The 25,436-nt window shown below is 39.1% G+C and overlaps 1 protein-coding gene and 1 long non-coding RNA gene across 2 annotated transcripts; both read right to left on the bottom strand.

Annotated features, from left to right (window-relative positions):
* Positions 1-1,248: 1,248 nt before the first annotated feature.
* LOC139685783 (uncharacterized) lies at positions 1,249-18,034 on the bottom strand. Its single transcript, XM_071582900.1, has 4 exons — positions 17,946-18,034; positions 13,720-13,780; positions 9,872-9,954; positions 1,249-1,428 (listed from the first exon to the last, which is right to left on the bottom strand). The coding sequence occupies exons 1-4, from the start codon at positions 17,979-17,981 to the stop codon at positions 1,249-1,251; spliced, it is 360 nt and encodes a 119-aa protein (XP_071439001.1). The 5' UTR covers positions 17,982-18,034.
* A 5,680-nt stretch (positions 18,035-23,714) lies between these two features.
* LOC139685624 (uncharacterized) lies at positions 23,715-24,998 on the bottom strand. The gene is made up of 3 exons (XR_011700201.1): positions 24,937-24,998; positions 24,120-24,317; positions 23,715-23,786 (listed from the first exon to the last, which is right to left on the bottom strand). It is a non-coding gene; the product is annotated as an uncharacterized lncRNA (long non-coding RNA).
* Positions 24,999-25,436: the final 438 nt, after the last annotated feature.

Here is a 25,436-nt window from a genome sequence, read left to right as displayed (position 1 = left end):
CTGCATTGACAGCACCCAGGGGCAATTTTCACTGAGGGACTCATGAAAGTAATAATGTATTTGCCAAACCTATTCCAGTCTCTATCAGCAAAAAAGGCTGACAGCATGGGTCTTATTTCGAGGCTTTCAGATTGTGAATATTACACACCATTGCAGTAGATTAAGTTTTGTTTAGCACACACTTTTAATAAATGGCACAATCATTTGGAGGAGGTGCAAAGATCTCAGTAGACCACACAGCCGCTCTTTCGACGGAGGCTTGACCCCAAAAATATTTTAATAACCTTTTCTAGTTATTGCATTTACGGGCATTCACAAAACAAAGGCCCTACTTGCAGTCAAAATCACCCTTTAGAAAACCCATAAGCTCCTCCCCCTTTATTTTACCCTTCATGGAAGATCAACATACATTATTTCCTACTGATCACTTCTCTTAGCCCAAAAAGACTTGTACCATGACGACTCACATCCCAATTCCCCACAATACGTTTCATCCAACCCAGCTGTCACTGGTCCCTGAAAGATGGCTCCAATATTTTTACCCCTTCCTCTCCAACTCAACATGCAGCAATCAAAAAACAATTGTTTAAGCATCAGAATTTTGTTGAAAGTTTCTTTTTTCAATGTCAGTGAACATTTTCTTCCTTTTGCTCCCTAATATGCCCACACCAACATTGACTTTACCATCAGGTTGTTTTGGAATTGGTCAGCGGACAATTTAACAACAAGTCTAGGCTTACACAAGTTCGTTTTGGTAAGTCCTCCAGTTTCACTGCAAAACATTTTTATTTCATTTCCGAAAAATTAAAATGGCCAGAATGCTAAGTAAAAATTCCCAGGTCCATGTCACAACTCCTGAGTTTTTCATTAACTTTGCAAATGTTTAGACACCTTGAAATAAGGGTGGTAAACAGGTATGACAATAACTCATGCTCAAATAAGACAAAATGCAGTTTTAATAACAACCTTATCTCAATACAGATTCAAATATTCCACAAATACTAAAGATATAACAATTCTTATGTTCACTTTACTTAAAAAAAAGGCTTTAGAGTCCAAATGTTTCACTGGAGTAACTTTTCCAGTGCTTTTGGACCTGAATAAAAACGTCTTCAAAATCTCCTCCTTTACCTACATTTTAAAAAATATGTACTCTTGTGAAATTTAAAAGTATAAATTTAAAAAATAGTTTTGTGAATGTTGACCGCATTGTAATCTACCCGTAAACTTCACTGGGAATGTTTTCATTTAAACTCTTTTCTTGTCATCTTCTTCTTTAACATCCACTTCCTCTTTCACTCGGGCCACCTCTTTTCCAGCTTCTTCAACCTCAGCTATTTTGCATGTGTCTTCCACTGCTTCATGCAGATCAACCTCTTCATCCACCATTAGATTTTCTAAATTAGGTGCGTTGATCTTTTGGTTGATCTGATAAGGTAATATGAGAAATTAATATGCAGATAATGTTATATGCCAAAATGTCAATCATCAACAGAAATTGAGGGATCTAATTACTGTTTTTAGTATATCAAGTATTCACACTAGAGGTAAAAAGTAATCATAAAATAAAAAAGTAAATCATAAAATCTGAATCTCAGGATATAAATAGTTTTGAACAATGTTTGTTATTATCCATTTTGAAGCATATCAATTAAAATTCTGGCAATTCAACTCACAATGAAATTATTACACTAAACATTGAATGCAATTTCTGGTTTATGAGAAAAAATGCACAATTTTACAAGGATTTGCATATGAAGCATGGAGAAATGCATGATCACAAGCTTCTAAGATTCTCATTAGCCTACTAGATACCCAAAAGAAAATGTTCAAAAGATCATGAATTAACTTGGCCTGTGACTGATGGCATACATTCATTCCATAGGAAATTAAAAAAAATAATCATTAAAACATTAGTTTATAAAACAATAACTATTTTATGTTTTGTAGGTGAAATCATTTACTAGAAGATCTCAATAATTATAAAATTGGAAGCAAGATGAGATAACTCAGCGTCACTCTGAGTATTCGAATAGATGGTACACAACCGCACCACATTCTTTGCTGGAAGCAAACACTGTTTCAAGACACTTTTAGCATAGTTCAAAATATTTCCCACCCATTTTCTATGGACTGTTACCCATATTTGTCCAGTAATGCCATAAAAACCAGAGTACAGGAAATTGCACATTTATGAATAAATTAAAAAAGAGCAGGTTTTTTCATGCAGATATTGAATTATCTATTGATTAAAAGATACAAATAATTAAATTCATTCTTTGCGTAACACACTAGGTAAGTGTGTCAGAGAAATTTATTTGGCTCAGGTAAGTTGCTGCTATGGTAACAATAACTGATCTGACAGCATAAAAAAACAATAAATATTTCTGTAAAAGGTCTACGAGAAACATATAACGAAAAGGAATGAGCGAAAGTTCGGATAAAACTCATTAATTTAATTGGCATTATGAGCAAATAATTTTGAGAACAATGGCTCAGCAAAAGGGACCAATCATTTGTGTAATCAGTGGGTTGGCTCTCCCTGTAGGCTAACCTAGAGTAACCGGACAGGCAATTTATACCAGCACTTGAAGCTGTATCTTCCAAGACCTTGGTACCCAATATTTTTATGATCTTACAGTAATGCAATCATAAACTGTAAGATCTCATCTATGTTCTATGGGACCTTAGTCAAATATAAATTAAACAGCCAATAAATTTTAATGGCCATTATTACTAGGATTTTTATTATTTATTAAAATATTTAACTGTGCATCAATTACTTCTGAAAGGGGAATACAATTATGATCTTACTTTGGCACCGCTTCCAAATAAGAAATACGGTGCATATGTAGACATTTTTATACATAATATGCATACAACTACGGATACAGATTCACCTTGTACATCACATTGCTAAGTGTAGATGCCAAGTGAAATGGCACACCATTCCATTCAGCAGTTTGCTGTAGGCAGTCCAATGAATCAGTTTTGGTGTGTGTGCATTGATATAAATGAAAAAAATCTAAGCATCGGGCAAAGACAAAATTCTTTGTACAAGGTTAAATGCCAACCGAAATCATCCAAGGATTGTAAATGTGTATTGCTACTCTTCTCCTTCAATTTCCACGGTGAAAACGTGCACAACTGAGTTTGAACGTGTCCCCGAGAGTCTCGGAGATGATCCAATGAAGGACATCTGATAAGTGCAACCACACGAGAAATCTTTGGAAAAAATGCATGATATGACATTATAAGACAAACACAGGAAGGTACTTGAAATTGCAAATACTGTATGACTCTCAAAAGAATGTGTCGGTCACATTTTGCATGAGGAATTACACATGACACTTTTCAAACAGTGCTTTATGTACTTAACAAAAAACCAGAGTAATATTAAGCATTGATATATGACAATGGATGTAAAATGGATTCGCCGTTAGACACCAGACATTTTTTGGGATGCAAAGAAAATTCTGCTGATTGTCTTGAAAAGGTTAAAAAAATAACTGGGGAGTACTGTTCGTAACTTCTAAAGGACCTGGTCAAAAAAATTGGTGAAAGCAGACCCGGCTTGCAGAGGAGAAAACCATTTCCCTTCATAGCAATGAACGTTACCACTAAAGTGAATGGAAATTGAGGGATTTTTACTTTCCGTACGAGATGACTGTGCAGCAATAGAGATTTTAGAGGCCTCAAAAACCAAAGGTAAGCCAATTTAAGGAGCGATTGGTAGTACACCTCACTAACTGCTTAAGTGCTCATAAGAAGTCAATGTCATCGAACAAAGGTGGTAGAGGCCATTTTATCTGCATCTTCGCTATACCCTACAAGGCATGTGGTGGGGGATGTCAGGTTACAAGCCATACATACAAAATCACAATCATTACTCATCTACACAAATATCAGTTTGGGAATAAGCTTAAACTAAGTTAATCACACAAAAAGGGGTTATTATATGGAACAATATTCAATAACAAGATATGTACAAGGTCCGTCTCAAAAGAAGTATGACTTATTTTTTCCTGGGTAAACGGAAGGATGGGCGGCGGTTTCTCTGGCTAGGTTCAAGGGAGGGGAGTCTCCGGAAAGGCAGGAGGCCTGTGGCAGTTGGCCTATCTGGAGTGTGGATTGCTGGTTTTCGAAACCCTCACAATGTAACCTCATTACTGTAGGAAGTGGTTCTTTCGGGTTTTCTTCCGCGTGTATCCATTTTTCGGACGATATTTCGCCAACGTTCCAGTTGGCTTCCTCAGGTCCACTGAAGTGCCGATGCAGGTTTTGGTCCAATTTATATACCCTCCGTTTACCATTACCATTGCTTTGTCAGGAAATAGACTCAGTTTACTTGAAACTTGATAACTGATGTATTTATTGTATAAATGGAACAATAGTGGACACTTCCTTGTGGGCCACCCGATGAGCTGCTCACTTGGTCAGATGATCCATTACGAACCTTTGTTCATGGCCTGTTGAAATTATAATTACGTGCCCTACAATTTTGTATGAGATAGATGGGAGGGAGACGGGATGGTAATTTCTCACATCTTCTGTTGTGCCTTATTCATACATGGGCATGCATTGGCTACTTTCCAGTTCTTGGGTGCTAGGTGATCATTTAAGGATGTATTAAATATTATAAATACAAAACCAATTCGGATACCATCATTATTTACACACAAGCAGGGATTTGATGAGGGAGCAGGGATTTTACCGAATTTGTTTGGACTTGTATCTGTAAGATGCCATTTAACTCCAAGAGAAGACATCACAATTTCAGAGACAGGCTCATGGAAGTGATCAGGTAGCAACTCAAAATTTTTCCGGCGGGGGATTAAAAAGTGCAATGAAAACAATGGTTTAGTGTACTAACTTTTTCTCTACTGGCACTGTTTTTCCCCATTTCTATTTTAAATTGGTACTGTCGACTTATTTCCCTCAACCTCCCATGAATAGGATTCAAGTGCTTATGAGTAATTGTCCAGATATTTACTTAATTATTTTTGAATTCTTTTACGCCTGGTGACATGCTTTCCTAGCTAATGCTTTACCTGTTTTATATTTTTAAATTTCATTTATAGCTACACTTGTCCTTGTATGCTCTCCTTATTTTCAAATACCATGCCATTTTGCTTTCGAGTACTTGTAGCATCTAGGTTCCACCCTCTTGACTTTTTAACTTCCTAGGTATGTATTTTTCTAACGCAGACTGCATAACACAAGCAAGGTACCACACATGTTCACTCACGTTCTCCGCAGCTACTACACTCTTAAAATAATCCTTGAAGACTGCTACGACCCTCGCCTTAATACATCATAATCAACCCGGTCGAACAAGTAAATCTTTCTTTTGAGTATCTAACTTTTCCCAATTATCACATTGACTTTCAATTACACTACACAGTGGTCACTATAACCATTGCAATATTTAGGACACCTACCAACAACTTTTTAGCTAATAGATCAAGTACATTATTTCCTCTTATAGGTGTTAGTACCAACTGCTTGAGTTCCATGTAAAAGAGACTTTAGTCCTACATGACTCCTCGTCCTTACCTCCTGCTGCAAAACAATTGTTTCCATTACAATGTCTCTTAATTAAGGGTCAAACATGACAGTATTTGTGAAGAACAAAGAATACCTAGGCATATCTAACAAGTCTCATGAATACACCCGCAATTGAGAGGCTAAGAACTTTCCCGTGAAGTGAAGTGTGCCCTTCATTCTTTATAGACCAGAATATCCACCAAATTCCCAGTTTTCCAGAAGAGGGTGATTCCCAAGTTTTACATGCTGGTGGAAATAACACCAATTGGACCTTTGCTTTACCTCATTTACATGCGAGTATGACTCGTGAAATATTTTAACGCCTTCAAATACAAAACCCTCTCTAACATTGGCTCTCAGCAACTCGGGAGATATTATTCCCATCAACGCCACATGGACAGTCCCACAGTTTTCTCATTCACTTCTAATGGCAGCAACCAAGGACGACTGTGAACATTTTTCTGACATTCAGACTACAAAAACTAATTTTTTTAAGGTAATCTACCGGTTAAGGTAGGTTTTTCGATGGACACAACTACCAAACAAATATTTTGTGACTACTAACAAAACACAACCCTAAATTCTACTCTACACCAGGTCCCTCTTCATCTCTGAGTACTTTCTTCCGCCCTTCATCCCATCCAACATCCCTATCCTGTTCCTTCCCTTTCCTCTTTTGCCCAACATTCTACCCTCTATCACAGTCTTCAACATCCCACTGCCGGTCAACACCCCCTTCATCCACTTTTCCTGCCTCCATAGGATTGCTCCCAACAAACCCCTCTCTTCGCCCACCATACCAAGTACTTCCTCATTTGTTTTCTTCTCTGTCCATTTCACCTTCTCCATTCTTCTCCACACCCACATTTCAAAAGCCTCCAGTCTACGTCTATCCTCCTGCTTCAATGACCACGTTTCCGCGCCGTACATAGCTACGCTCCATATCAAAGTTTTTACGAGTCTTTTCTTAACATCCTTACTCAAAGTCCCCGTCATCAACTCCCTCCTCCTCGTGAAAGCCTCTTTGCCTAGCGCAATTCTTCTCCTGACGTCCCTACTACTTTGACCGTGTTGGTCCAAAACACTACCGAGATACGTAAACTGTTCTACCTGCTCTATTTTTTGCCCTCCTATTTTAATGTTAAGCTTGCCCTTTTTCTTTCTAGAAAATCGCATAACCTTTGTTTTATTAATGTTGATTCTCATCCCATACCTGTCGCACTGAATTTCCAATTCACTCAGCAATGCTTGCAGCCCCTTGGCTGACTGACAAACTAAAGCTTGGTCATCAGCAAACCTAACTGATTTTACGAATTCCCCGCCCACTTTCATTCCTACCTCTAGTTCTTCCCATGCCTCTTTGATCATTTCCTCTGCATACAGGTTGAACAGCAACGGTGATAATGGGCAACCCTGCCTTACACCCCTTCCTAACACTGCCCATCCTGACTCCCCGTTTCCCACCCGCACCTGAGCAGTCTGAGACATGTACAGGTTGCGGATTTGCCTCCTTTCCCTCCAATCTATTCCTATTTTCTGCAATATACTCATTAGTTTTTCCCAATTCACTCTATCAAACGCTTTTTCGAAATCTACGAAACAGGCAAATACCTCCTGGTTGTGTTCTATATTCCTCTCGATTAATAATCTCATTACTGCAATGGCATCACGCGTACCTCTCCCCTTCCTAAACCCAAACTGATCATCCCCTAAGTAATCATTTGCCCTACTCTCTATCCTTTTGTTTATGATCCTGAGAACAACTTTAGCTGCGTGGGATATCAAACTAATTGTCCTATAGTCCTCACATGACGTGGCCTTTACCTTTTTCGGAATCGGAACTAAAACTGCTCTCACAAAGTCTTCCGGCCAGATTCCCTCCTCATAAATGCTACGGATCAGCCCATATAGCCTCTTCCTCCCACATTTCCCTAAGCATTTTAAAAGTTCCACGGGAATGTTATCTACCCCCACGGCCTTATTTAGTTTCATCTCCCTTAATGCCCTTTCTATCTCATTGTCTAGTATGCCTGGACCTAAGCTGTCTTCCTCTACGTCATTTTCTTTTTCAATGTTTAACTGTGTTGGTCTGAGTTCTTTACTATACAGTTCTTCTATATACTCCTTCCATCTCTCTTGGATCTTTCCTGCGTCAACTATTACCTTACCCGCCTTATCTCTAACTATTAGCATAGCTCTTCCTTTCTTACTTCCCGATAACGATTTAACTTTGCTGTACAGCGCACCGATTTCACCCTTCCTCTGAAGACTTTCCATATCCTCGCACTGCGTCTTCCACCATGCGTCTTTTGCCTTATTTGTTGCCCGCCTCAATTTATTGTTCAATTCTTTGTACTTCATTTTGCCTAATTCTGTATTTATATTCTTCCATTTTCGCCGCTCATCCATCTTTGTAATCATCTCATCCGTGATCCATGGTTTCCTAGTCCTTTTAGCGTTCACGGTTCCAATAGTGTCTTTTGCGGCTTTAGACAACCCTTTTTTGATCATTTCCCATTTTTCTTCGATAGTAATAAGCCCTTTACCATCCTCCATGATATTCTCTACCGCCTGTTTGTATTCCTTCCTTTTCAACCCATTTAATGCTTCTACATTCCATTTTCTAACTCGCCGCCCCTGCCTTATCTTTTTGAAACGTACGCTACATTTCATAACAACTAAATTGTGGCCTGAGTCCGCATCCGCTCCCGGAAAGCTGTGGGAATTTATCACACTATTCCTAAACCTGTGTCTAACCAGGATATAATCTAGCTGATATCTTCCTGAGTCACCTGGCATTTTCCATGTATACCTGCGTCTTTTGTGGTGTCTAAACCAAGTGTTGGTGATGACTAACCCCTGTCTCCTGCAGAACTCAACTGCTTTCTCCCCGCGGTCATTCCTCGTGCCCAAACCGTAGTTGCCCACCTCATCACCATCTCTTCCTTCGCCTACCGTCGCATTCCAATCCCCCATCACTGTCAAATGTTTCCCTGCAGGAACACACGCGATCATGTCCTCTAACTGATCGTATATCTTATCGACCTCTTCTTCCTTATGGTTGCTCGGTGGCATGTATACCTGAATAATAACTAAGTTCGTCGGTTCTGCTTTTATCTCCACTAGTAGTATTCTATCCGTTACCTGCTCTATGTTGACTACGCTTCTTCCTACCTCTTCATTTAATACTATGGCAACCCCTCGTTGGCTCTCGTCCCCACCGCTGTATATTATTCTATACTTATCACTCCAGTAATCCCCGCTATCTTTCCATCTCACCTCGCATAGACCTAAAATATCTATATTTCCCCTTTCCATCTCTCGCTTAACATTCTCCAATTTCCCTGTCCTCATCATTGTCCTAACATTCCACGTTCCTATTCTAACTAATTTTGTGTTCTTCTCCTGCGTCTTCTGTCCTGCTGCGGCTGGTTTTCCCTTGCAAGGGTTTCGTGGGATGACGACCGCGGAAGCCTTGCCTCCCCCGCTGCCGGGCACGACACACGGCCGATTGGGCCGAGCCCCGTGGTTGCCAGGACTCAAAATATCTCTATTGTCCATCATATTTTTCTAGGGAATGATAATTGAGGTGGTTTCCCGTTGCCTTCCTCAATAGTGTTTTTAACGTGACACCATCACTTACTGGCCGCCCCACTGGGGTCAGACGCCATTGCAGCCGCCTCACTGAGGAACAGACGCTGCGTGGACTACCTTTCGTCTGGCTCGTAACCTTCGACCTATCTGGCATGGGTGACCCTACCAGGAGCAATAATTATTACTCCCGCCAGCACAGCTCTAGGACAAAAACTAATATTAACCTGTTATTATTATCAATAACTTCAAGACTTCTAATGATGGAAAATTTATCCCCTATATCTGGACAGAGGAACAAAGACATCCCCGCAACCACAATGGCACTTTAAATAACAATGATTTTCTATAAAATTGCTTAGAGGTGACTAAAGGTGGGTTTATGCCTGTGACCCTGATATCATACACCGACTATTACCAGAGAAAAAATGCATTATTTTGTTGTGCTTTTTTTTGGTCCCACCACAGCTGGGACTGAAAAAAAGCAAAAAAAAGGCCTATTTGAGAAGCACACCCATTGACGCTTTTGACAGACATGCTGCCTCGCAATAACATCCACAACACTGAACACCACACCAATTTGACTGCATATTTCAATGACCTGACACATTCTCAGTGACATGTCCGCAGTAAGACACCATGCAGAATCACAAAGAACTAGCAACTGATTAACAAGACTTACTAATAATTTTAATTAATCACATAATGAGATTGATTTGAAATGTGGACTTACATCTGCCAATGGTAGACTGATCAATCCTTCACCCTTATCTTGCTCAAGAACTTCAGTGATAAAACCCTTGAAAGGCTCTGAAACTGGTAAGGCACAAAGAGACAAGAATATCACTCTCGGATAAAAACAATCATATTTAAAAATTTGAGCCTTAGGATGAAACTAAAAAAAGTCTCCAAACAGGAGAAAAGACATTTTTTCAAAAAATATAGTTTGTAATCCAAAGATTTTGCGGGTACTTAATACCAAAGGAAAAAAAATTATTTCAAGGATATGAGGTCTGTTCAAAAATTTCCCTAACTTTAGTTATCACAAAAAACGTACTACACTGACAAATTATTGGTCAGGGTCCCCTTCCAAGTAATCTCCTTCGCAACACATACACTTACCCCCAAGGTGTTTCAACTGGTTGAAACAGTCCCGGAATGCTCATAGTAAGGTCCTGCATCGAATTTTTCTCTGGAATTGCGGCAAATGTTTTTTCTTTGAGCAGCCTTTTTAGTTTGGGGAAGAGAATTAAGTCACATGGGGCCAGGACTGGCAAGTAAGGTGGGAAGGATAGCACAGCAGCTTGCTGGCATGGCAGAAAAACCACTTGCCACTCCTCCTATGTACGCACCACTTTTGCCCATTTCTCTTCCTTAGGCGTTTCATAACCCCCAGGTATACACCTGTGCTGTCTGGCCTTTAGGCAGGGATTCGTGATGCAATACCCCCTTTGCATATAAAAACAGTCTACATCACCCTGACATTTGAGCAAACTTGTCAAGCTTTTCTGGAGTGAAGGGATGGTTCACCAATCCATTGTGAAGATTGCACTTCTGTTTTTTTGTCATACAAAAAAAACCCATTATTCCTGAAATGATTCCGGAGAAGAAGAATTCATCCTCTTCAGCTCGATCAAATTGTTCCTGACAGACTTGAAATGGATGTTATTTCTGGTGTGCTGGCATCAGACGAGGCACAAAGTTGAAGGTGACTCCACAGCATGAATAAATCCAACATCTTAATCTTAAGTAAGTTCCCTGACAATCAAATATGCATTTGCATGAACGAGAGGGTTCACTCTCTCATCAGCAAACGTTGATGGTCTTCCTGAATGCTAGTCATCTTCCACAGATTGCCGCCCCTTTCTGAACCACTCATCCTATGTTCCATAGCATCCTCGCCTTGATAATCAACTCTTAACATCCAAAATTTCCATGATGGAATTGGACAATTTTACACTGAATTTCACAGAACACAAAGCTGCTCCATTAAAGACCTCTACTTCATGGGTCCGACTTCTTGCCATGTTCCACAGACACCCCTTTCAAGCAATGTTCATTAACTATAGTCACATTGATGACTGTAACTAATCAACTAAGTGCTTGACGGTAGGAGTGCGGGAAGTTTCTATGGACACAACACCACCAATTGGATTAAAAAATATCCCCCTGGAGGCATGCTGTAAAATAGTTTCGGGAAAAGTTTGAACAGACCTCATAACCACTGTTTCAATTTAAACATTTAAAGTAAAATGAACATACATTTCTTTAAAATTTGTTCCATTTGAAACTGCAAGTTTTTTCATGATCCAACAGGACTAAAAACTTGAAAACTATCCAGATCACTGTCCTCGTTGTTTATTGCAATGTTAGACACTGGCTGCCTGGCTGTGAATCAAATCAATATGTGGAAGGCTGCTTTCCTTTAGGCACAATTATTTTTACATCTGAATCAAACGGGTAATTTTGCAGCAGAAAACAACTGCCCCCAAGGGAACTGCTTCTGATAACATACTTTTGAGGCACTTCATCGCCAAAATATCCAGTCTTTGTAATAGGCTGGTGAAATTCAATGAAAAAACACAAGGTAGGTATGCAAATTACAGGGTTTCATATTTATATTTCTGGAGGTTTATTTTGATACGATTGCATACTACCTTGATCAAAAAGTTCCCGGAATAACCACTGTGTGGCGCTCCCATCGTTCCGATTTGAGTTCTGTTTTTTTTGTTAAATTGGTACATCTGTTGTTGATATTCCCTTTAAATCTTAGTGTCATGACTTGACATTTGCAAAAGTTACGTAGCCAAGAGTACATCTATCTCTGTGTGTGTTGGCGATTTTTTACAATTGCAGAAATGGATTTAAATTTGCAACAACGAACTCTAATTAAATTTTGCGTAAAAAACGGATTTAGTGGCGCACGGACGTTGGAAATGTTGGAAAAGTGTTTCGGCAACGATTCTCTAAAAAAAACCGTCGTTTACCAGTGGCACGAGCGGTTCAGAAGTGGTCGTGAGTCAATCGAAGATGATGAACGCAGTGGCAGACCATCGACATCGAAAGTCGGTGAAAAAATTGATAAAGTAAAAGAAATGTTGGTCAATAACCGCAAATTAACCATCAGAGAAATAGCGGAGGACTTGAACATTGCCTATGGATCCGCCCAAGACATTGTGGTTAATGATTTGGGTTTCCGTCGTGTAGCAGCAAAAGACCTCAATTTCATGCAAAAAAGACACCGTGTTGACGTCGCAAAAGACATGATTTGCGAGGCTGAATCCGATCCCACATTCATCAAAAGGATCATTACTGGAGACGAGACGTGGGTTTATGAGTACGACACGCAATCCAGACATCAGGCAAGTGAATGGCGTTCACCAAATGAGCCGAGACCAAAAAAACCACGTCGTTTTCAGTCAAAAAAGAAGGCAATGCTGACGGTTTTCATGGATTACAACGGTGTAGTGCATCATGAATTTTTGCCAGACAGTAAACAAAGAGTATTATTTGGGCGTTATGAGACGTTTGCGTGAAGCAATTCGCCAAAAGAGACCAGAAATGTGGGCAGAAAACTCGTGGATTTTGCACCATGATAACGCACCGTCGCACAGTGCTATCATTATTCGTAATTTTTTGACGAAAAATGCAACAAATACCATCCAACAGCCACCGAATTCACCTGATTTGGCTCCCTGTGACTTCTTTCTGTTCAATCGAGTTAAAAAACCATTACGGGGAACGCGTTTTAGCAGCCGAGAGGAAGTAATGGAAAAATCGCAGGAAGCACTGATGGACATACCGAAAACCGAATATAAAAAATGTTTCGAGGATTGGATCAAGCGCTGGCATAAGTGTGTTGCAGTCGATGGGGATTACTTTGAAGGGGACAATATAGATTTAGATGAATAAACTTGTATTTTTAATTTTCTGAATAAATTCCGGGAACTTTTTGATCAAGGTAGTAATATCAAATTTTAATGCTTCACCTATCATTTTTATTCATGCAAGACTTGAACCATCTTGTGGCCCTTCTCCTTAGAAGCCTCATTAATGGCATTTACATTCATTAAATGAGTCATGTCTCAAGAATAAACATTATACTGACATTATCTTGGAAATTTACGGATACCAGCAGGATTCTCTCGACTACATTTGCCCCCATTGCCCACTTCCCTACAAGTATACTAATATGAGGTACATACAAAGTATAAATACGCAATATATCCTTGAGGGATATTGCAAGTTCTCTCAAGGACATACTGCTCTTCAACTACCTAAAACCTAGTTTTGTCAACTTGGCATTAACTGTGGCAGCCAACTGTTGCACATATTAAGCAATAATTTGACACACATATTTGACACAACCTACAACACTGATAGCGTTATTCTTTTGGAAATGAACTATGAAATGACATCAGTGATCAATGAAAGGCCAACATTTTGATCAAGAGCGGTTAAAAAATAAAATGTCTCCTAATTTGTCAAACACCCCTCTTCAAATGGGCACACCATACATTTCACACATCAGTGCATTAGGAATAATCATAAATAATCCATCAATGATGCATAAATACTCACTAAAATCTCCACTCCCTCGATCATCAAATTTCCGCTTCTTCTCCTCCATCAGGAAATCCTCCTGAAAAGAATGATATCAAATTGATGCATTCTCTTCATTTTAATACGCTGGTGTCAAGAACTTGTAAATATTGATGCGAGAATTGCAAATAACGGTCTCTGACTGGTAATACCCAAGTTTACAATAATACATGTCAAGTCCAACCTACTCATCCCATGATATCAAAATTCTATCAGTCAGATACATATTTTATTTCTAGAGTAGTAGTAGTTTTAAGGGGAGGCGACCGACAGCTAAGGTCATTTGCGCCATAGGGGAAGGACAGGAAAGGATGAAGGGTGGAGAGAAACCCGGCGTCGGCATTAGCCTACTCTTTACGAAAGGCGCCAAGGGGTCCGCGGCTTAACGTCCCATCCGACGGACGGCGTACTCACTCAAAGTGCCCTCCACAAAGCACCGCTAGTAGGGATCGAGATACCTCTGAAAAATATTCAACACCGCCGGGATTTGAACCCGCGCCCTCAGGGTGGGAAGCCAGTACGTTAGCCCCCGCACCATCTCGATCCCCTTATTTCCAGATGAAGTGGAAACCCTCATTAAAGGGATATGGACTAAAATCTTCACAGAGGTAAAGAATGGATAGATTATAGAAAAGAGAGGACCTGTCAATAATAATATGTGCATTAAAAAGCACATGTATCTCCATACTATGGACCTAGAATATAATCAATGGGAAAATTTCTATAAACCTTCCCACTAGATGCATTTATTACATGACCATGGCAGAACCCAAATTGAAACGGTAAAGATATATATGGTATAGAAAAAAAGTATTGAGAATAATTTTTTTCTGACGTGAACGCATGTGGCAGCAAGCTTTCAACACGCAGGCTCGGTGCTTGAGGGTATAATCTTCAACAAGTTCCAAGCACCTATCACCTGCCAGTGTTCCTTTATGCTAGATTGCGTTTTTAGCGGACCTCTTTCGAGTGACTCGGTGCCAGTGCAAAACACAGGGATCGATTGAACAGCAGTACGCTCTCAAATGTTTTGTTGGACTGGAGAATTTGGGTAAGGAGACGTTGAGCATGATTTGCTAAGTGTTTAAAGATGAAAACATGACACAAACTGATATTTTTTAAGTGGCACAAGCTCCTTAAAGATGGCTATGAGGGTGTAGAGGACGAGTCCTGCTCTGGATCTACACCAAGATCCAATGACCTCAACATGAGCTTAAAAGGATGAATTCACACCATTGCTTAAATGTGCACATGATCTGGGATTGTGTTAGCATTGGTAAGATTACAGTGCACAGCATTATCTCTGAAAATTTGGTGAAGTGAATGATCTGTGTTAAACTTGTCCTGAAGGTCTAGCCAGATGACCAAGAGCTGAGTCGAGTGTCTGCTTGCGAAGCCCTTCTGCAATGGCATCTCGACAATTCCCCAACCCACTCAAAAGTCCCGACTTGGAACCAACAGACAATTTCCAATTCCCAAAAGTGAACTCGTCCCTCAAAGGACACCACCATAGGACCGAGTGCCATCAAAGAAGCTTGCACGCATACCCTCAAGGACCTTCCAGGCACCACCTACCAGGGAACCTTTGAGTCACGGAAAAGCCCACAGCATAAGTGTGTCGACGCTCAAGGAAAGTACACGGGAGGAATTTTTAGGCATTACAACATCACCTGAAATAATTACTTTTCAGAAGCTCTCCCAGATACTTCTTATACTAACTTTGTACTTTGGACCTGGTCACAGAGAAGAACAAAAAATACATCCTAATGACCATGTGGGAGTTTATGAAGTAAGTTGCTAGCTTGGTGATTGGAGTCAGGAAATAAATGTTAACTTAACGTGATGGTTACCACAGGGTGGATTTTGCAAAAGAAATCAAACTGATCAAATGCAATTAAATTTAAACAAAGCAAAGTATATCTAAACATAACAATTCTCATGCTTCTATGATGTCAAAACAAAGATGCAATGAAAAATACAACGAGTCGCCGAGATACAGTTGAACCATGCCCAATGAGCACATGGAATTGCAAATAATTCACAAAATCAGTAAGAATATTTTTTTAACATAACTCACTTCACAACTTTTTGCATAAGGCATGATGAGGAGGGATTTCCTGGAATATTTGCATGCTTGCTGATTCAGAGGACTCATTTGTGTAATATCTCAGTATTGCTTGTTGTCACACATTTTTCCCAGCTAGAGTTCAGTCATATTATTTCTGATTTCTTTGCTCAGACTTTCAAAAATGTCCCAGAGGAAAAAGCGATAGGAGTCACCATGATATTATTAACCCTCTTAGTGCCGCGTTCAGCCAGCAGTACAAGCAAAATATGTGGAGGGTATATTAATCAAATGTATCATCTGGGGGAAAAAAATATCTTGAAGCCATTTTCAAAGATATCCACATGCAGTTGTTTTGATTGAAGAGTAACTGAATTAGGTAACATTAAGGCATGAAATTTACATTGTCTGACAAAAGAATTGGAATTGTAACCGTCTACTAAACAGGAACAATTTTTTAGCAATAAAATTTGATTTAGGGAAACAATAGTAATACATTATATGTAACATTTTCTAATGAAAACACTTTTTACTAAACAAAATTAACCAAAAAGACATGCAAAAACATTACAAAAAATAAAGAATTACTTTTGAGGAGCATAACTTTCCGTCTGCCACTGTAAAGTCACATTTTGCACAATAGTTTGTTCTAAAAGGTGTTGTTCAATCATTCATCTAGCATCTCCACACCTTTTTTTATAATTTATGCATACTGTTTGCGACCTCTCTCTCTCCTGGATGTAAACAGGGTGCGTTCTGAAAGTAATGCAATCAAATTTCCCTTGCCGCTCCTGCTCCTATTGGTTGGAGTGGGATCGAACCCCTTGGAGCAGGTAGTAGAGGGGGGAACTCTAATCATTGCTTCAAAACCATTCTCAGGGCTCTCCAAGCTGTGGAAGTGGCAGGGCGTAGGTTAATGCTAACTTCTACACACTGACCGTGCCAAGAAAAAAATTAAATTGACGATCAAGCAACATCATGCGATTAAGTTTTGTGCTCTGCTGAAAAAATCTCTCGAGGACACAAAGAAAATGATTCCCCGAGGCTTACCGGGACTCTGCTCTGACCAACTCACAAGTTTCAAGGTGGTTAAAGGCCTTTAAGGAGGGCCGGGAAGAGGTCCACGATGAACAAAACTCTGGGCGGCCATCGACCAGGAAAAACGACGCCAATGTGGCTCGTGTTTGATAATTGTTGGACTCTGGCCATTGATTGAGTATCAAGATGGTGACCATTAAACCAATGAACTGAACTTACTACTGTGTAAGTCTGCTGTTGTGCTTTGCATTGCTACTGAAGATTTAGCGATGATGAAAGTGTGCGCCAAGCTCGTGCACATGGTGTTGTCAGACAACCAAAAGACCACCTGAGTGGAAATTTCAAGTGAGCTCTCGCAAAGTATTGAAAATGAACCTGATTATTTGGACCGCGTCATCACTGGCAATAAAACCTGGATTTTTCAATAAGACCCAGAAACAAAAAACCCCAAAGCTCTTGAGTGGCACACCGAACAGTCCCCCAAGCCCAAAAAGGCAAGAATGAGCAATCAAAAGAGAAAACAACGATCATTTTCTTGTTCGACAGCACAGGAGTTTGTTCCCCCAGGACATACAGTTCCCGCTGCCTACTACGTGGATGTGCTGGACAGACTCGGAAAAAGGGTCATCAGGACGAGAAAAGACATCTCCGCTACCTGGCAACTCCATGACAACGCACCTTGCCACAATGCTCTACAAGAGCACGAGTTCCTGGCCAAACATCATGTGCTAATGCTACCCTACCCCTCTTATAGCCCTGACTTTGCCCCAGCAGGATTCTTTTTCTTCCCTCGTATTAAGGCAGCCCTGAAAGGAACCCATTTTTCATCCATAGAAGAGATCCAATCAGCTGCCACGAAGACCTTGCAAGAGGTCCCCGAAGATGCCTTTCAGGGCACATACCGGTCATGGCAGTTGCCGGAAAAAAATGTGGCGAGGCGCCAAAGACAGTCATTTGAAGAAAATTTCGTGTTCATTCAAATCTGTTCATAAATTAAAAAAATTGCATTACTTTTGGAACGCACCCTGTATTCCACCACAAATTGCACAATTCTTTTTTTTACCTTGAATAGACACTCCAGTCTAGTGTTTGATCTACTTACACGAGGAGATATGCAACACTCCAACCCCTGAGGCATTCCATCTCAACAGACTCAATGATTCTTGCAGTGTATTTGTGCTTAGTCATCATTGTTGTTGGGCTGTTTTCTTCATAGGAAAAATAAAAATGTAAATATTTTTTCAAAACCCCGTATGATTTCACCACTACCTTGTATGAGAAAAACAGCACCACAACTCAATGCCAAAAGAGAATTGTGTTCATCACATGCTATCCACAATGTACACTCCATTTCAAGGCAGTAAAAGAAAAAGGCTGATTTAGAAAGAGAAATGCTTACAATACCATCACATTACAAACAGCCTAAATGATTACCTAGGACGGAAGAAAAGGAAAAGCAATATATTTGCATAGCAATGCTTTCACTAAGATCGCATCACCTAAGTCTTAGCAGTTGGTATCAGAGCAGATTCATCATTAAGCATTCAAAAGTGTGCAGAATTAAAAATATTTAATACAGAAGAGACCACTTAGCAAAAGAAACAAGCAAACCATTACAATGCACTTCCCCACACGTAAACAGTTCAATGTAAAAATTAGTGTAAGATTTATACTTACAAGAGATAGAAAAACCATAAACAGAGTAATTAACCCAAAGGTATACAAAAGAGAGAAAAAACAATTATACAAAGCAGAGGCTTTATATTTATGATACAAGAAACAATACACAAGTGGCAATAAAAATTCAATAAACTAGAGCGATTTAAACGATAGCTTACATTTGGGCCAATATATCAGCCATCCGCACTTTTTACTCGAGATGCAAAAGCCTATAAATTGGTCCGCTACATCAAAAGGGTTTAAATATAGCCAATTGATTGAAAAGTAAATTCTTAGAAAAGCAAGAACTAGGTGTGACCATGGCTGATCTAGCATGCACACACAATCGGCCAACAACAGCCGCCATCAATCTCCTGAGGAATTTTCAGGATAATGCCAGCAGAAAAAGATCATGCAGATGATAAAGAACTAGCTACTGATTACTAAGACAAACCAATTATTAAAACTAATTAATCACTTTAGGACACAGTATTGTGACAAAAACTTACAATTGCTAAAGGTGGCCTGTATAAGTCAATTCCTTCTTCATCTGCCACCACTGTTGCATTATCATCCTCAATACGTCCTGCAATTGATAATGCAGAAATATATACATATAGAACATCATACTCAGATAAACATAAACAAAATAAAAATGCAAAATCGTTACGGATGAAACTAATAAAGCCTTGAACCAGAATATTAGACATGATGCCCAATTTCCCAAAAACTTATGGTTCGTAATCCAAAGAGTTTCAAGTACCTTACTGCTCTTCAACTACCCTAAAACCAAGTTTTGTTATCTTAGTGTTAACTGTGGCAGCATACTGTTGCACATATTAAGCATTAATTTGATACACATATTTGACACAATGTACTACATTGATAGCATTATTCTTTTGGACATGAACTATTCAATGCCAACAGTGATCAAAGAAAGGCTAACATTTTGATCAAGAGCAGTTAAAAAATAAGGTTCTTGGAATTCGTCAACCACCTCTCTTCGAATGGGCACAGCATACATTTCACAATTCAGTGCATTAGGAATAATCAAGATTAAATCATTAATAATTTATCAATGACACATAATTACTCACTAAGGTCGCCACCCATTGGATCATCACATTTCCGCTTCTTCTCCTCCATCAGAATATCCCCCTGAAAAGATTATATCAAACTGATGCATTCTCTTCATTTTAAAAGGTTAATTTGGAGAATTTGTAAATATAGAGGCAAGAATTGCAAAGAATGGTCTCTGACTGGTTACACCCAAGTTCAAAATGATACATGGCAAGTCCAGCCTACATATCCCATCAAATACATACAATCGGGCAGACACAGCAAGTTATCAACATACACGATTCCTTGTGCATTCCAAAAATCAGAGGCCATCACCTTGTTCGTCCATTTCAGCCCTCTCACACTTTGGAGTCAGATTGCCTTTACAAACACATTGTTTCCACTATCCTTTTTCTCTTAACTGCAGTAGTTAATCCATGTTTAGACCACAGCTATCAACACAGAAAATGGTTAGCTAACATATCCTGCTGAAATTTTTTTCACACAAAATTTTCGTGTAAAATAGAAAGCGCTGTAACTTATGATATGCCTCCAATTTTGATTTGTCAATCATTCAAAACATTATCGTAGATTTTGTCGATTATTTCAGAGGAAGTCTATTCCACTGGACAAACCGGATGTGATCATTATTTGTGGATGTATAGCCACATTTTAAGCCATTTCAATAATTGGAAGCATTTGCTAACACTGGAGCAGATGTGCCATGAGCTTCGCCCAAATCTGCTTTCATCTCTTTTGGCATTACGCCTGTCAATTAAAAGTGTTCTATCACTGCTATGTAAACAAAAATTTGTTCCTTCTATTGACTAAATAAAGAGAAACCAAATGTAGCAGAAATTTTGAAAGCAATTTAACAAGAAATGAGTATTAACAATGCCATTTCTCTTTTTCTAAAGAATTACTGAAACACTGCGCTGTTAATTTTGGCTCGAATAACATATGTTGCAGATATGGACACCCTCTCTGATCTTGACTGATTTTAGTTTAATTAAAAGATATTATGGATCGGTATTCAATCCATTCCTAAACTCATACACAAAAAAAACATTTGTAATCTGAAATCAGCACGGCTGGAAGATTGGTTGATCAAAATAACCATCACGTGAGTGTTCCAGATTCAATCCTGCCCTCCACTGATAAACATTCCAAAAATGTTTAAGACAATTTTGAGAACTACTTTCTATTTAAACACTTAGATAGCATAATGGGTTAGCTTCATGAATTTTACAATTCAAATGATAGCTAGGGCGGCATAAACAATCGCGCACTACTTCCATCACTGCTTACTACTATTAATTAGTACTCCCACCCCAACAGATATGCCAAACGAGTGTTGCTACATCCTCATCTTCTCACCTATTTCTTATTCACCAACTTACTCACTCCAGAACCAATGGCTTCACAAATACAATATTTAATATCCAACTGGAAGAAATTTATGAGATAAGAAAACAAGCAACTCACCATAAGAATTTACCTATTCCTACAACTTGTAGGGCTTGAATGAGAAATAACTAGTAGCAGAATTTTTCGTGAGAAGTGACCGACAACCGAAGTCATTTGTGCCATCAGGGAAGGGCAAGAAAGGAAGAAGGGCGGAGAGAAACACGGCATCGGCATCAACCCACTCTTAAAGACGAGGGGTCTTCAGCTTAATGTGCATATCAACGGATGGCATACTCACTGCAAGTACTCCACAAAGTACCTCAAGCAGACCCCAGGATACCAATGAAAATATCACACGCCTCTAATATTTGAACCTGAAACCTTTAGGATGCCAGTACGATAGCCACAGGATCATCACATTCCCCGAAATATATCTACCTCATCATAATATCATGCAGACAAAACAATCAAGTACGAGCTAAAAATAACTTAAAAAGAAAATCTTGTGCACATATTAATGTAAAAAAATGTGCAATGTGTGCGGGATAAGAGAGATGAAAAGTCCGTGGAATATCATAATATGAAAAGGGCCATTACTAACCCTGTGTCATTTAACTACTTACAACAATAAAATATTTACATCGCTAGAAATCTTCGCACACAAGGGAATATATATACGGTATTTTTATAATTTGCTTGCCCACTCAACATTTTATATATGCTAGGCATTTTTCTCAGTCTTTATTTTTCTACCAATATAACTAACAATTTGAAAATTTATTCAACATACTTCCTTTTTTATGTGCACAGCACCACCTACTTTTGCCCCACTATCCAGCTTCCTTTCAGCATCGTGGTCAGTATACGGGCCTGCGCTTCCTCTTTCAACAAAGAGAGATTGTTTCCCTGCCGTGTTCTTAGTTCTGGTTACAGTACTAGCCACTGTGACACCTGCTGCAGGTGCTTTTGGCTGAGTAGCTTTTTCACCCTACAATTTTATATTAAATTAATAATCTTACAGCAATATTAATGCATTGGCACAAATCCACATGATACATTACAAATTCAGGGTAAAATTTAAAGGATGTTGCATCTCCATTTCTGAAGGAAACCACATAGTTACATTTCACTCAAGTTTTCTCAAGAAATGACCACACACAGTAAATACAAACAAAAAACGTGTACAACTGAACTTATGCAACTTGTGCCATTTTGAAAGTGAGTTCCCCAGGTCACTGAAATGAGCAGAAGATTGTTTTTTGTATGGAGATGCCTTGCTTGAACTGCCTTCCTTTCTGGCAACTTCAAAATCTTATATAGGTTCAATGAGTTACAACAATATACTGTTTGAAAAACATGGCAGTGGACATAACAAAGCATCCTAATATCATGTGGAAAAAAAATCAAGTACGAGGGATGACCAGAAAGTAACGAATGTTTCGGCCTAATGTGACTGTGAGTACGGCTGGATCCACCATCTTGGCGACCAATCGTCCCTACACTCAGTGCTCATCCCGCTGTTGTATGGGGCAGACTGTAGTGGTTCTCCTCTGTCCACAGAACACTTGATGTAATGCACTGCAATTGAAAATTCCACAAGTTGTGGGGTGTCTTCAGCAGTAAGGTTCTAACAAGCAAAAAACCACCAGGCAATTGAAATTCATAGGCTATTCGGTGAAATGCACAGAGAAACACTTATGAGTAAGGCCGAGTGAAGCAGTGTTTGCTCTCATCTTGTGACCCATGGTCTGACGGTGAAAATCAAGAAAATATTCTCGAAAATAACCCATTAAGGATTCCATATCTCTTGCTAGACGTGGCTAGCAAGACAGTACTCTCACAGTGATGCAGAAAATGAAGCTGGTGTAAACAAGTGGTTGAAATATGAGGCCGTAGATTTCTTCAGAAATGGAATTGCAAAGCACGCGTGTGGTTATGATAAACGCCTCAATTTCAATGGGGACTATATAGGAACAGACAATTAGACTGTGCCTTTCACATTTAAATATTTAAACATTGCCTTGTCCATAGCTTCTTATTTTATTTCAATACATGCTATTTTGAGGACCCCATGATGACAACTTGTGCAGTTCTCCATTGAAGCCCATATTTATAGCTGTTCACAGTGGGTAAAGTAAAAATTAACTCAATCAGCCACCTACCACAGCAAAATGCGTACTTGGAATGTGGACACTTCCACACCAAGATAGTGGCCTTAGCAATACCCACCACCACGCTATGCCGAATGCTAATTTACATTCTCCACACCTTGCATTGTTACCTACCCTGCTGCAGACAGAGACATCATCCAAGAAAAATTCAAAATTTACACATTTTGGGCACCCTCATAAATTCCAGTGATGAAGCAACAAAATACTTCCATCAGTCTACTGTGATATTTCATAATGAACACTTATCCATGAAGGCTAGATTTCAATACCTTAAATTCCTTCTATACACAACCAATGAAATTTTTAAGGGTCCATATTACTAACCAGTAAAGCAATGCGAAAAGCAAAATTACCTGCTCTCCAGATGGTACGCCTGTTGAAGATCTCCCTAGCGGATCAGGTATGCACTTCAGGTGCACTGGTTTTACTTGGGGTGTTTTGTGTGGCCCTGATGGCTCTTCCTCATTTTCCTTAGATCCAACAGGGCCAAGGCCAGTCATGGGCCCTCCTAACTCTTTGACTGAGGGTCTGATTTTCTTCAAAATTCGTCCACTCCGGCTTAAGTCATTACGTTTCTTCAAAGCTGAGGCTTTCGATATTCCGCTTATAGGATTTTTACCAGCACTTTTCACTTCCCCAATCAGCTTCTGTATAAAGAACAGAATCTCCTCGCAATAACTTAAAAAGAAAATCTCGTGCACATATTAATGTAAAAAAATATTCAATGTTTGCGGGATAAGAGAGATGAAAAGTCCGTGGAATATCATAATATGAACAGGGCCATTACTAACCCTGTGTCATTTAACTACTTACAACAATAAAATATTTACATCGCTAGTAATCTTTGCACACAAGGGAATATACATACGGCATTTTTATAATTTGCTTGCCCACTCAACATTTTATATATGCTAGGCATTTTTCTCAGTCGTTATTTTTCTACCAAGATAACTAACAATTTGAAAATTTATTCAACATACTTCCTTTTTTATGTGCACAGCACCACCTACTTTTTCCCCACTAAACAGCTTCCTTTCAGCATCATGGTCAGTAGACGGGCCTGCGCTTCCTCTTTCAACAAAGAGAGATTGTTTCCCTGCCGTGTTCTTAGTTCCGGTTACAGTACTAGCCACTGTGACACCTGCTGCAGGTGCTTTTGGCTGAGGAGCTTTTTCACCCTACAATTGTATATTAAATTAATAATCTTACAGCAATATTAATGCATTGGCACAAATCCACATGATACATTACAAATTCAGGGTAAAATTTAAAGGATGTTGCATCTCCATTTCTGAAGGAAACCACATAGTTACATTTCACTCAAGTTTTCTCAAGAAATGACCACACACAGTAAATACAAACAAAAAATGTGTACAACTGAACTTATGCAACTTGTGCCATTTTGAAAGTGAGTTCCCCAGGTCAGTGAAATGAGCATAAGATTGGTTTTTGTATGCAGATGCCTTGCTTGAACTGGCTTCTTTCTGGCAACTTCAAAACCTCACCTAGCTTCATATGAGTTACAACAATATACTGTTAGAAGAACATGGAAGATGGAAGGGTTCTAACCATGTTCATTGTAAGTGAAATTGGCCAAAATTCACTAGTGGGAGTCTCTTTCCCAGCCTTAATTTTTCTACTCCTTCCATGCCCTCTTTCTGTAATCCCTTTTGCAAGTCAGTCTCATGAACTTTGGATGTTTTGTTTTGGTTGCGAGATATCCATACTTTTCTTATATCACAAGTCATTATTCAAATTATAAATACTTGGTAATGGCATATATAAACTTTTACTTACCTGTGTTTTTGTGGAAATAATGGCATTACATGCCTCTATTTCCGTCAGGGCCTTGTTAAAACCTCTGATCCCATCTCTCTTTTTTCCATACCTCTCCTTATTCTCAACATAAGGAAACAAGTCTACGGAGGAGCAAAGTCCACTACAATGGAAAGATATATGCATTAAACTCTTGTACACTATGAAATGTTGGATTGATGATTGACTACCATAAAGCACATCATGCACAAGATAACACCAATTGACTCCCAAATTCAGTTTTTCGACCTCATATCACATAATTTAATATCAACTTATACCAGTTATGGCGGAAGGACTGATATAATCTGATCACTTGAATATGCTACAGGGCATATTAAAGAAATTACCCAATAGAATTTCAGCTCCATGTTATAATCATCATTGCTATAAATCGTTCTGTTATATCTGTTTAAACATACAGATATTGAGATTAAGCATAAAATATTTGATTGTTTGCTGTTATTACAAGCTCTTGGTTG

Source organism: Hetaerina americana, unplaced genomic scaffold, assembly GCF_022747635.1.
Source record: "Hetaerina americana unplaced genomic scaffold, ioHetAmer1.1.p SCAF_12, whole genome shotgun sequence".
Classification (NCBI taxonomy): domain Eukaryota; kingdom Metazoa; phylum Arthropoda; class Insecta; order Odonata; family Calopterygidae; genus Hetaerina; species Hetaerina americana.
The sequence above is the reverse complement of the archived record's forward strand: the minus strand, read 5'-3'. Positions and strand labels throughout refer to the sequence as shown.